The sequence below is a fragment of the Dipodomys merriami genome, unplaced genomic scaffold, assembly GCF_024711535.1.
Source record: "Dipodomys merriami isolate MVZ:Mamm:240054 unplaced genomic scaffold, mDipMer1.0.p SCAF_5, whole genome shotgun sequence".
Classification (NCBI taxonomy): Eukaryota; Metazoa; Chordata; class Mammalia; order Rodentia; family Heteromyidae; genus Dipodomys; species Dipodomys merriami.
This window is the reverse complement of record NW_027206068.1, coordinates 47953024-47965910: the sequence shown is the minus strand read 5'-3', so window position 1 is coordinate 47965910 and position 12887 is coordinate 47953024. Positions and strand designations below refer to the sequence as shown.

Below are 12887 nucleotides of genomic sequence, written 5' to 3'. Positions count from 1 at the left end.
TTACAAGCCACAAATAAAGTTTCAAATGATATTAAAGATAATGTTCATATAAGATGATGTTAAGTGAAATGAACCCCAAGATAGGGACACAACTGTTTTTTTTTCTTGCTTGCATTTTTTTAAACTCATTTAAAATGTACCATGTGATTTTTTTGGTTTCTATTGTGTGTTCTTCCCCCACGGTATAACCCATTTTCACTGTATTTGATGTCAGTGCCCTGCATCTTGTATATACATTTTTCTAATTTGGGGAGGAGAAGGGAAATAACAAAATGCTTAAATAAGGATACAGGTTGATCTATTGTAACAAAGAGATGTACAAGACACTATGTTGAAAATGAACTTTACAACTTGGGGGAAGGGGAGAGAGGAGTTAGGGATGTGGGGAGGGAAGGGATGGTAAGGGATAAACAAAGGCGGAGGTAACAACGCTTGATAAGAAATGTACTCATTACCTTACTCATGTAACTGTAATCACTCTGTACACTATTTTTACAATAGAAACATATAAAAAAAGCTAATGTTAAAGCACCTCTTATATTACTTCTTAACCAGTATTAAAATTAGCCAAGCATTGCTATTTAGATCCTTACACAGAATGGAAATTAACATAAGTTCACAGTTTTGGCTTCTCATATTTTTAATTTAAAAAATTTTTATTGCCAAGGTGATGTACAGGGGGGTTACAGTTACACAAGTGAGGTAGTGAGTACATTTCTTGCTGATCACATTTTCTAAATTAAACCAGATCTAGATGAGCAAAATAAACAATACTGTACACTTAGCTTCAGTTGATTTTACTTTATCCCCTTCATTTTCTCATTTTACTGTATGTGTCACCAATGGTTCACCATCCCTTTTATTCTCTATTTCCTGACAAGGGCTCAACAACTCTTCCCAACAGGAGTGCTACAAATGTAATCCTTGAGTCTGTAAGGTTTTTTGTTCTTTCGTATTTTTGTTTTTGTGCCACTCTTGGGGTTTGAACTAAGGACCTGGCCACTGTCGCTGAGCTTTTTGCTCAAGCACAGCCTCACTTTCAGCTTTTGGGTGGTTAATTGGAAATAAAGGTCTCCTGAATGTTTCTTCCCAGACTGGCTTTGAACTACAGTCTTTAGATCTCAGCCTCCTAAGCAGCTAGAATTCCAAGCATGAGCCAGCAGCACCAGTCTGTTTTCACAGATTGTATTGGTATCTATCCAGTGAAATTGGAATTATAACATCTAGAAATAAAAATGTTCACATCCGTTTTATTCTATAGAGTGCAAGACAAAATTCATAACTGCCTGAGTGTCTATGGTGAGAATCTCAATGCTCTTTTACAGTTTCTGCCAGCAAGAAAAACTGCCAATAACCGTCCAGTCCTGTGTGATCACCAAAGAGTGCCAGGTGTCAGAGTGGTCAGAATGGAGCCCTTGCTCAACAACATGCCACAATACCGCATCCCCCACGGGCACCCGCGTAAGGACACGGACCATCAGGCAGTTTCCTATTGGGAGTGAAAACGATTGTCCAGAACTCGAGGAAAAAGAGTCCTGTGTGTCGCAAGGAAATGGAGTTGCTCTCTGTGCCACGTGAGTAAATGTAGAAGTGTGCAGTGTGTCCAAATGAAAGTCCCCAGCTAACATAAATGAATGTGGGGAAATGGCGAATTGTTTTTCCTTACACATTTTGAACAGAAGCATCAAATACCTATTTATGAACTTTATCCTAAAAAAAACTACTAATTTACAGAGGAAGTACTTTCAAGCATCCATAAATGCTACATTTATAGTAGCAATTCTCAATTTATGGACTTTTTGTCTTAGAGGTTGACAAAGTTCTTGTTACAACCTTTATAACATAAGAAGCCTAATAATACATTAGGTTTTGCAGGCCACAGCCATCTGTGGTACAATGGCTCAATATCACCATTAGAGCTATAAACTACATGTAAATATGAGTGTGTCTGTGTTCCAAGTATTTACAAAACAGGCAATAACAGGTTGATCAGTTATTGGCCCACAGTCTGTCAATGCCTACCCAGTGAGGTGATCCACTACAATTTTGTAATGCCTAAAAAAAATAAAATTCAATAGAAGGAAATACTACATAAAAATGAGATGATACTTTAATATACCCTTGAGGACAAATGTTGGGCTTATTAGATTTGAGTCTGTTTTCTTCATTTGTTTGTTTGCTATTTTATTACATCACATATTATAAGGCCTGGAGCATAGTCAATGGCCAATAAATGTCTATTGAAGAATGAAAATGAAATAAGAGTTGTTCTGAAATATTTGGCAATATAAGTGTTCTTTTTCTCCTTTAAGAAAACCATTTCCAATAACCATTTTGTAATAACAGTAAGCCAGCTTAGTATACATATACAGTATTAATAAAGCAACTTAGAGAATCTTAATTTCCTAATAGAAAAGCACCAAATTTATTGGCATTTCTTTGGAAGATTCCATATATAAAAAGAACATGAATACAATTAGAACTTTATGGAATTGTGAAGAAGAAAATTAATGTTATTATTATAGCTAAAAATAACAACAAATATTGATTAATTTTATGAAACCTTCAATTCTGCAGAGCTGGAATCATTTCTTGTATTCCAATATAATATGTGACTGACAACTTGCTGTCCTACTGTCATAGTGATTTGTCTCCAGGCTTGAGAAAATCACCTGTATTTCCAGCAAGTTCTCTTTTCTATGAGGTTCTCCCATTTTGGCCTTAAACCAGTGTCATTTTCTCTATCATGTCACATATTCAATTAGTAATAAAATAGATAACCGAGTCTTCTCAGTTAAATATAGCACTTTTTAAATATAGTACTTTTCTTAGAATATATCATCTGTTTTCTTAGAATATATAATCTATTTGGTTTGATCTAAATTACAACTGTTTTCTTTTTTTAAGATTATTGTTGTGACTCTTGACTAAATGACCTACTTTGTTTTACTTCCTTCTATCCCTGCAACCAGGCATCAGTTTTCTGTGTTTCTAGAACTGACCTGAGCCCTGCCTTTCCTTCATAAACAATGTCAAGAGGGTTATTCGTTAATAGACAGTTCAACAACTCTAAGAAACCATGAATCCCCGTTACAAAAATAATATTAGGCAAAATTTCACCTTTGTTGTTAAGAAACTATATATTTGACAGAGCAAAGTATCCAGATCAAACATGTGAGGGTGGCTAACCTTTTTGTCCAATTGAGATGAACATTAACACATCCATTTCTACCTATGTTGGCTGCTAATCTGATTACTAGGAAAGTATCTTGGTTAAGTGATACCAAGTGTTACATGAGCTATTTTCTTTGGGCTTTTAGAATATCCTCTTTCCTAGAGGTGGAGAAATGCCATCGCCTTCTATCTTCAATGACATCAGGCCATGGTTCCCTGTCTCTCCTTCAAGCATGTGGTAAACTGATGATTCCCCTGGCACCCATCATAATCTTGATTGGAGCTTTAATTGGGAATCACGGATCATCTTTTCCTGTACAGCATTAATTAGAAATGTCAACTCTTTTTCATCAGTTTTCAGTACTTATCAAGGATTCAGAAATGCTAAACTATCAAAAGAAAAAAAAAAGAGGAGAAGAGGGAGTAAGAAAAAAAATCTTGACAATAGAAAACCCTCTGAATTGCTCTCTTTATATTTTTACTTCTAACACATAATTATAATTTTGCTCCAATATAAAGAAGCCATTTCCATTCACCTCATTAAAGGTAAAACAAATGCATGAGTTCCCATCATTTAGAACATTTTCCATTCTCAGATTTCAACTCTCCTGTGTTCATTAGTATCGAGAAAGGGCAAGCTGGGCTTCAACATAATTGAACATAAAAGTTCATGTTTTAAGCACTGTCCTCTTTTTTTCATAAAATATTTATAAGGGGCTTCCAGTAGTTGCAATTAAAAAAGGATCAATCTAAATTTATCTCCTTTTTGTAAATGGGATGCCACGGACGATAACAAAGTTAGCTGAGAGTGATGTTTCAACATACTTCCCTCGTATGATGGTGGAATCTAGAGAAAAACTTCCAAGATTAATTTTTAGAGTCAACCCTGAGAGGTATAGAGCAGCATTTCATCTTGCAAACATGGCGAAAACGAATCTTTTCCTGGCTTAGGTATGGCTGGAGAGCTACGGAGTGGACAGACTGCCGAGTGGACCCTTTGCTCAGTCAGCAAGACAGGAGGCGGGGCAACCAGACCGCCCTGTGCGGAGGAGGTGTGCAGACCAGAGAGGTGTACTGTGTGCAAACCAATGAAAATCTGCTCTCCCACCTAAGAACCCATAAGGACAAAGAGGGTAAGCGTGGCTCTTTCAAATGTCTCTTTGATGGCAAGCAGGGCATGTGATTGCTCTGGAGGGACATAAAGACCCTGCTTCCTGGCATTTGCTGCAATCATCAGTAGTGTGACAGTTGTAGAGAATTAATAGAGTTCCATCTTCTGTCACTTCTGATTTGCTGGCAACTCTCTTTATATTTTTTACTTAAATGCCTTCAGGCATTAAAATATAGCAATAATAGTTATAAAAGTAAAACGAAATTTTGTCCTGTAAGGAGTGTGTGTGTGTGTGTGTGTGTGTGTGTGTGTGTGTGTGTGTGTGTAATGCAAGTATTTAAAAGAAAAGTATACTTCCCCCCTTAGTCTGGAAGTAAAATGAGCTTGAAAAAATAAATTTCATGTTGTTAAAATATGATTAGTGTGAATTTAAGATGAATACAGAATAAAATGTACAGAAAATGGTGCTTTATACCAAAGGCATATTTTTCTTCCTTTTGAATGTTTGGCAGAGATATTTTAGATCTCGTAATTATTTTTAATTTTCACTTAGGGGGTAAGATGTAATAAGAATGCAAAATGATAACTGAATCCAATATGGCCCAAATTATATATTAATAAAACTAATATTATTATAAAATTGTTAGATCAAGTTTATAGTGAATTACTATATCATGGATCTGAATGTTATAAGTAGTGCTGTAGGTAGTCAACACTGACTTGATCTGAGGGATAGGAGGATTTCCACTACCAATCCCTACAATTTACATCTACTGATTATCAGCATGATTCTGAAAAGTGTATAAGATGGTAAGGACAGATTCCTAATGATTTCATACAGACAAGCAGATAATTACAATCCAATTTGAATGTACCACAGGAGTGAGGTTAGAATGGAATCATGGAAACATCCCTTCATGCAGCAGGTAAGCAGTTATCATTTGATAACTTGGGCAGAATGATGATGGATTGGCTACTTACAGTGAATACAACTTACAGTGTAGATGAAGAATACCAAAAAGAGAAAGGCATAACTTTTAAAAAAAGAAACTCATTGCTAGTGAAGATGAACATATTGTTTTTGGACAGTTGTAGATAGAACAAGATAGAATTCCCTAGGAAGTGGTTGGTTGAAAAAGTATAAACACTTTACTGATATGAGCAAGTAAAAGAAAGCCAAAAGAAACTATTCAAGGAAGTAATCTGAACAAGAGTAATCAGAAAAAAAAAAGAGGAAAAAAAAGACAAATGAATACTTAAAAAAGAAAAAAGAAAGCAAAGCTGGTTCTTCTGTCCCCACAAAATGAAATGACATTAGTGAACAGTAATTCAAGGAAGATAATCACTGAAGTTTTGTTCTAGCAACTTCCAAACTTTAATTGTTCTCTGTCTACACAGCATGTTAACTCATTTAGGAATCTAGCCTAGGGATGCATTTTACTACTAATGTATCTTGAGGTTGTAAGGCAGCAGCATAAACCATGGAATGTTAGTGCATTAATATTTTCTTGGCCACTTTAATAGCTGCATTTTTAACACTCTTAGGTAGATTTATTATAGCAGTCTTTTCAGAGTAGTATAATTTCATTGCTCGAGGTGGATCAGATTTTAGTTTCTGAATGTCAATTATGTCTTGTAGGTTATTACTTTCAAGAGTTCTTTGAGAATTCTCAATAGCTGCTAGTTTTTTTTTTTAATTGTTTTTCAGAGTCTCTTAATTCCTGTCAGTCATTGCAGAGGACCAAAACTAAAAGTCACAGAAAGAAAAGAACACACACACACACACACACACACACACACACACACACACGTTTGTGTGCGCACGTGTGAGTGCATCATTGTTAAGATGTATCTGTTAAATTAAGCAAATGCCAAAGAAAAGGTCAACAGATAGGGAAATAATTACTTCACCTACAATGAATATTTATAACCTGAGTGTGTAACATGTAATTTAGGAATTTATGTCCTTTTATATCACATACTAAGAATACTAATAAGCTTCTTACAGTTTTGGCAAAAAGAGTTGATTATCCTTAGTAGTTACATCTAGCTCTTCTTCTCACATTAAACATGTGAGTTTCCTCTCCGAGATTCCTTCCATTTCCTAATAGGAAACCATCTAATAATAGAAGGTTCAATACCCCAGGTCCCAGGGAGACAGAACAAGTTACAAATACATGTGAACAGAAAATATTTGGACTGTGGGCCATTGCCTATCTACCTTCAATAAAAAGGAAAAAAACAAAACCTCACTTTATAGAGTGATATCCCTCAGATCAAGTCCTTCAATGAGCCTAGTAAGAAAAATTTCAAAGTACTTTGTGTGTTACCTACCATAAATGATCTGACCACAGAGCAAGCAATTCATATTGTAATCAGTACAAGAACAAATACCACACTATTCTTCTGAAGATTCACAATAATCTACATATGAGTTATTTTCATGTGGAAGGTGTTGAGAATATCTTAACTCAATATAAACTTTTTGATACAAAAAGGGAAAGCAAGTGGTGTGAAACTCACATAACCTTCTGGTGTTATTTTGGCAAGTCACATTGCATAAAAAATAATGACCACATTAGTGTGAAGATTTTACTCACCAGTACATGTACTGTTAACTGACCTAGCCAAGAGTATACAGAAAAAAAACTCCGTTTGTGAATAGTAGCTTTAGTTACCATTAATCAAAACATATATGATTAAATACGCATAAAGTATTTTAGTATAATATTTATGAGTTTTATGTTCTTTGTGTCAGTTGAATTATATCATTGAATATTGACTAAATTGGGGCTAGCATCTAGAAAATGGGAAAAATGTCTTCACATGCTATTGAAGAACACATACAAGAACACATGCATGGATGTTGGCTGTAGATAACCCTTGAAATCCCGACACAATATTGAGATGACTAAAATATCTCCTACATTACATTAGAGGAATGTTTGACAAGTTCTTTATGATAAAAGGTTATAAGGAAAACCCTTGATAATTTCTGTTCAGCCAGCTGGGTCACAAATCCAGTAAGCTTTTGTAAATAATGTTGAACACATAGTATGAAATTTACCCTGATTAGAATATGACTGTGTTGGTCCCCTGTGTAAATCCTAGGAAGGTAATGAAATTACTCTTATTTTTTGTACTCTTTGATATAAATTTATTGTTTGTAGATTTCAAAGTGAAAATAAAGTAGGTTTCAACTATAATAACTCAAGGAATAGATATAAATTAGAGAAAATAGAGTGGGTGCTAGTGGCTGCTAATTCCTCAGGAGGCTAAGATCTGAGAGTCATGAGACAAAGCAAGCCTGGGCAAGAAAACCTGTGAGACTCTTTTCTCCAACTAACTGGCAAAAAAAAGAGCCAGAAATAGAGCTGTGGCTCAAATGGTAGAGTGTTAGCCTTGAGCAAAGAAAGTCTCAAGTACAATGTCCAGGCCCTGAGTTTATACCCCAGGATTGGCACCAAATAAAGAAAAGAAAGTTATTAATTTGGCAAGACATTGTGAAAGTTAAAGTGATTTATAGTATATACATTTAAAGAAGAAACAAGTATTTTTCTGTAGAAAACATATCAAATACTCTACACTGGTATAAGCCAGTGAGATTGGGGTTGATGGGGAAAGAAAACAAGGAGCTTATATAATGATATATGATGTGATATGCCTGTAAAAATATTAAAGCCCTATGGAAAGATAAATGAAAGGAAGAATAATTGAACAGTATAGACAAAATGACCAAGAAGTCATATGTTTTCATGTGCTGTAAAGAAACAAAAAGAGTTACAACATCCCACATGGCATGCAAGTTCATTCTGATTGCAGTTCTTATTTACAGTTTAGAAAATTTAATTCACTTTCACCAAAGCCTTTTTGTTTTTGTTTTGTTTTGGTTTTATTTGAGTTTTTTGAGAAGGGAAGTACAGAAAGGTTATGCTTACGGTGCTATTTCCCTGTTATTTCAGAAAGTAGCATTCAGAGTGCAATGAAGTCTAGTGCTGCACCTTACCTATCCATCACTTTTGAAATAACAGGTGGGTAAGAGAATATTTTACATGACTTTCCCATCAGAAACATGTATCCGGGAATGATGAGTCTCCTTAGTTCCCTGATGTGATTCTTAACCATCTAAGAAAGGCAGTGTTTTATTTTTACTGTTGGATTACTGGAAATATATCAAAGCCATTCATGAAAACAGTTTTTCTGTGTGACTTTTATTATGCCCTGTGTAGGTAGAAGATACAGAAAAATGTAAGACTTTTCAAATTACTAACCTCCAGAATTTTCAGTAAGCACTATGATGATACAAACAGATGTGTAAAGAGTGATTATATTTTTTATTGAGGGAAAGTTACTGTAGGTAGAGACACTTCTTAATTTGTCTAATTTCTGAGTATTCTACCCTGTGCTTACAGTCTTAATATGGTGAATGACAAAGGCACTAGAAGAAACTATGGCTGTATTTTGGAAACCTTGTCTGTGATGTAGATGCAGTGAGATAAATAAGCATCATAATATCGCTATAGACTGTTTAAACACAGGAAACCTATAAAGGAAGCAAATCCTTCTTGTAAGCCATTACTATAAGTGGGGAGAAGGGCTGTTACCCTCTGAAATATCTCTGTGTTCAATGGAATACAAAATGAGAGAAGAGATAAAATGCTTCAGCCATTGGGATAAAAGCTAATAAAAAAACTCACTTGCTGGGAATAAGATTAAGGAAGTTAGTGTTGTAACCAGAGGTAAGTTAGACATTTTTACTAGACAGAAAGCTTACTTGATAAGATTGTATGAAGTATTCAACCAAAAAGACAACCAAAGAAAAATGTAACAGGGCCACTCAGACATCAGGTAAACATGAAAGTAGTGCTTACATACCTTAAAAGCTTAATAAACAGTTATTGTTTGATATTAGTAGATTAGGCAAACCGAGATAATAATCAATATTTGTAAAATAATACGTTTTTAATCCCGTGTGAGAATTATCTCTAAAATGTTTCGAATTCATATCATGCTTTTAAAAATATTCATTTCAGTAAGAGTCCATGTCTTCCTTTACCAGTATTTCCTCACATATTAATAAAAAGCTATTTCTACTTCTGACTTTCAGTTATGCTTAGATTATATTGTAAGTGAAGATTAATGAATCTTGACCAATTAGCCACTTATTTGGATACGTTTATTTTCTCTTTCCTAATTAAACTAGATAACTTTTTTATCTTAATTTTATTGTGACCCCTCCCTAGTTTGTACAAATCTTTTCCAACATATTGTCTTGTGTATATCACTGTTACATTGGTTCCCCTTTTGTCCTTTGTCTCACCATTTTGTTGTTCCCCTTCCCTTCCCTGATTCAGATAAGCGTATATACAATATCCAGGGTACCAAAATCAAATAGAGTGACAACAAAGGATAAATGAAAAAAGAAATCACGTACTACATTAAAAACAACAAAAACAAAGAAAAATTCTTGTGTCCATGTCTTGGAGTTCATTGCCCTTAGCCCATCTTACCTGGTCGTACATACATAGCTATTATCCTAGATGTATTCTAATTATTACAAATAATGGGACCTATGTTTCTTTGGATCCAGCTTACTTCACAACTATGTTCATCACAGCATTATTTATTTACCATTGCTAAGATATGCAACCAACCCAGGTGCCTTTTGGTAGATGAATGGATATATATATATATATATATATATATATATATATATATATATATATGAATTCTATGTTTCCATCAGAAAGAATGGCATTGCCCCATTTGTAAGGAAATAGTAGATAAACTTAAAAGTCCTAATTTTTCATATTAACGATGCATTTGAAAGAATCACAGCCAAATTCATGAAATCTAATTTTAATTTCTAATTGGCTTTATATTCTTATCACAGTAGTTAACCTTTGTTTTCTGGGACACACATACTTATAAATGACCCTTCTTTTCCATTTTCATCAATATGACAGAGTAAATAACCTGGAAATCATCCTTGAGAAACACTTAGACATGTGAGATACAAGGTTATTTAAAGGCTTTTAAGAGCAGACTTGGTGTCTTGATTAAGTGTTTCCCAGAACAATGAGCAAGGTTGGACTGATGTATCTGTGGTTGCCCTGGGGCTGGATGGTACAGGAGGTGGGTTACACATTATGGAGACTTAGGAACAGTGAATCTAATCAGGGGCATGACACAGAACCTTTAGCCAGAGAAACAAAGTACAAGCAGAAGGGCTGTATTACTGCACCAAGCTAAAAGGGTTATTAGTGTCAAGTGAATAGAAAGGTTCAGCTTTTGAACCTTTTTAGGCGATGACAGTAAAGCAAATCAGCCTCAATCTCCTCTCAGGAAAAATAAGCCTCTGGAAGAATTATAATTATGGGCCTGTTCTCACGCTAATTTCCCATTAATGTTTCCCTCTGCATATCCAAAGAACAAAACAATGAGAAGTTAATATAAGAAGTGTATCAGGTCAATGTTACTGCCTGAAATAAACAAAATCAGCCCTACCAAGAGCACTGAAGGTACAGGAATTCTATTTAACTGTACCATCCCAAATTGTATCCCAAAATAAGCAAGAAAAGTATGCCATCCTAAACAAGATTGAAAATGCCTCATAAACACTAAGACTGGGCACAACAGTTACTGTTGTAGAAAAGTAGATGCCAAAGAGTGCATATAGTAAAATATATTAAAGATGTAAAAGAAAAAAATTAAACATGAAAAATGAGTCCCAAAGAGACCAGATTTAAAAAGAAAAGATAGAAGTTGAAGAATTGAAAAATACATGTTGAAGATTTTTTTTAATGGGTACAGGTATATTAAACTAAATAATTACTGCTAACCTTAAATCAAGAAATTATTCAATGAGAATAGAAGTTGAAAATAAAAATTAGGGTATACACTTAAGAAAAGTCATAACAAAATATTTTATTTAATATATCTAAATATAATCTGGTGAGATTTCAGTTCACCAACTACAAGGTTTATGCAATTTGCCTTGTGAAGGTTAAAATGTGTTTGTGACTTTAACTAAGTATCACTATCCCACAATATTTAAAAAAGTATATAAAAACTCATGTAATCACCTAATCTCAATTAAAAATAAATAAATAAAATAAAAATTAAGATACAGGTTCAAGAAAAGCAATACTAAAAATTTTATTTAATATGTCTAAATATAATCTGGTGACATTTCAGTTAGTCAACTACTAGGTATGTGCAACGTAGTAGAGAGAAAAATAGTTACAATATAATCAACAAACAGTGGAATCATCAATACCTACACAAAAAAATTACATGATAAGCTAAAGAATAGCCTTATATTTTATTAATAAAAATAATATTTTAATTTAATTATAATGTATAGCTATATGTTAGTTATATTATATTTTATATGTTACAATCTACTATTTAATCATATATCACATAATTATTAATAAGTAATATATAATATATACTCTATTTCAACAAAGGAAATGAAACACACTGGGTAAAATTCCATTTGTTTGTAAATAGGAGAAAATTATTTTTTACTTAATTTTTTTACTCTAATGCTAAACGGAAGAGATTTGGAATGAGAATATAAAATGTCAAAGGTTATTACTGATGATCATTTTATTTTAATGACGAGCAACATTTGTGAGACGAGCTAACTGTATTACAAATGTTGATGGTGATTAGATAAATAGTGTAGATTATTCATTATGTGTAATCAGTACTGGCAAGTGTCAGTCCCAACCAGAAAATTCCAGGGCAACAGATGAAGAGATACCTATGCAGTGATATATTCAGAATATTGTTTATTAAATTATTAATGTTCTAGTTACCACCCTGGGGTGAGAAATTACTTTAACCAACAAATATGGTTAAGTTCCTAATATCACTCTCCAACTCTCCAACTCCAGTCAAATTAGCCCAAGACAAACTTAAGGGGTTTACAGAAAAATGGACAAAAGGGCACATTCTAAGGGGTCAATGACAAAAATAATCAGGAAGCACTTAAGCAATTTTGATAAGGGATCCAGAAATTTTCTCACTAAGGTAAGTACAGACAGGAAGACTCTGTCTTTTGATAGGAATACTGCAAAAGATTAAATACTCATAAATCCTCTGTCTTGACTTAGACATAAACGATCAGACAGAGTTTTCTGCTTGTATCATCTGTACTTTTGCAGCACACTGTCAAATCTGCAGCCAATCATGCTGTCCACAAAGCTCTAGGCTGCCCACAGGCAAGTATACAATAGAGCAAGAATCACATTCTACTTCCCGATCAATAATGTCATGTTCATATGTCAAGTACAGTTGAAATTTTTATTTTATAAAGGAAATAACATAAGATTAACTCAAATTATACACACATAAAATGTCAAAACTACCTAGAAGAATGAATGGTTGGGGCAATTAAATGGCACTTGATTGAAATTTCTCTCAGAAAATCATAAATGCTAGAAATTTTCTGCAGGATGCTATTTACAAACATGAAGTTTGTAAACTGAGTTGTTACCAAATTGATGTTGCTCGATGATGCATAAAAGTGACTGCATACGTCTAAAATCAAAGGATAGAGACAATTTATTTTTAATATTTTGGGTTTATTATA

General features: G+C 33.8%; 1 protein-coding gene across 3 annotated transcripts in view; it reads left to right on the top strand.

The window, feature by feature from the left end:
* The window catches only part of Thsd7a (thrombospondin type 1 domain containing 7A), a 336736-nt gene that overhangs the window by 162430 nt on the left and 161419 nt on the right, over positions 1 to 12887 (top strand). For 2 of the 3 annotated variants that reach the window (XM_069996588.1, XM_069996587.1), the window contains exons 3-4: positions 1326 to 1574; positions 4126 to 4307. In XM_069996588.1, the coding sequence (XP_069852689.1) occupies positions 1326 to 1574; positions 4126 to 4307 (431 nt within the window). Of the gene's footprint in view, positions 1 to 1325; positions 1575 to 4125; positions 4308 to 8247; positions 8317 to 12887 lie in introns of all 3 variants that reach the window. The other variant, XM_069996586.1, reaches the window with a different exon arrangement.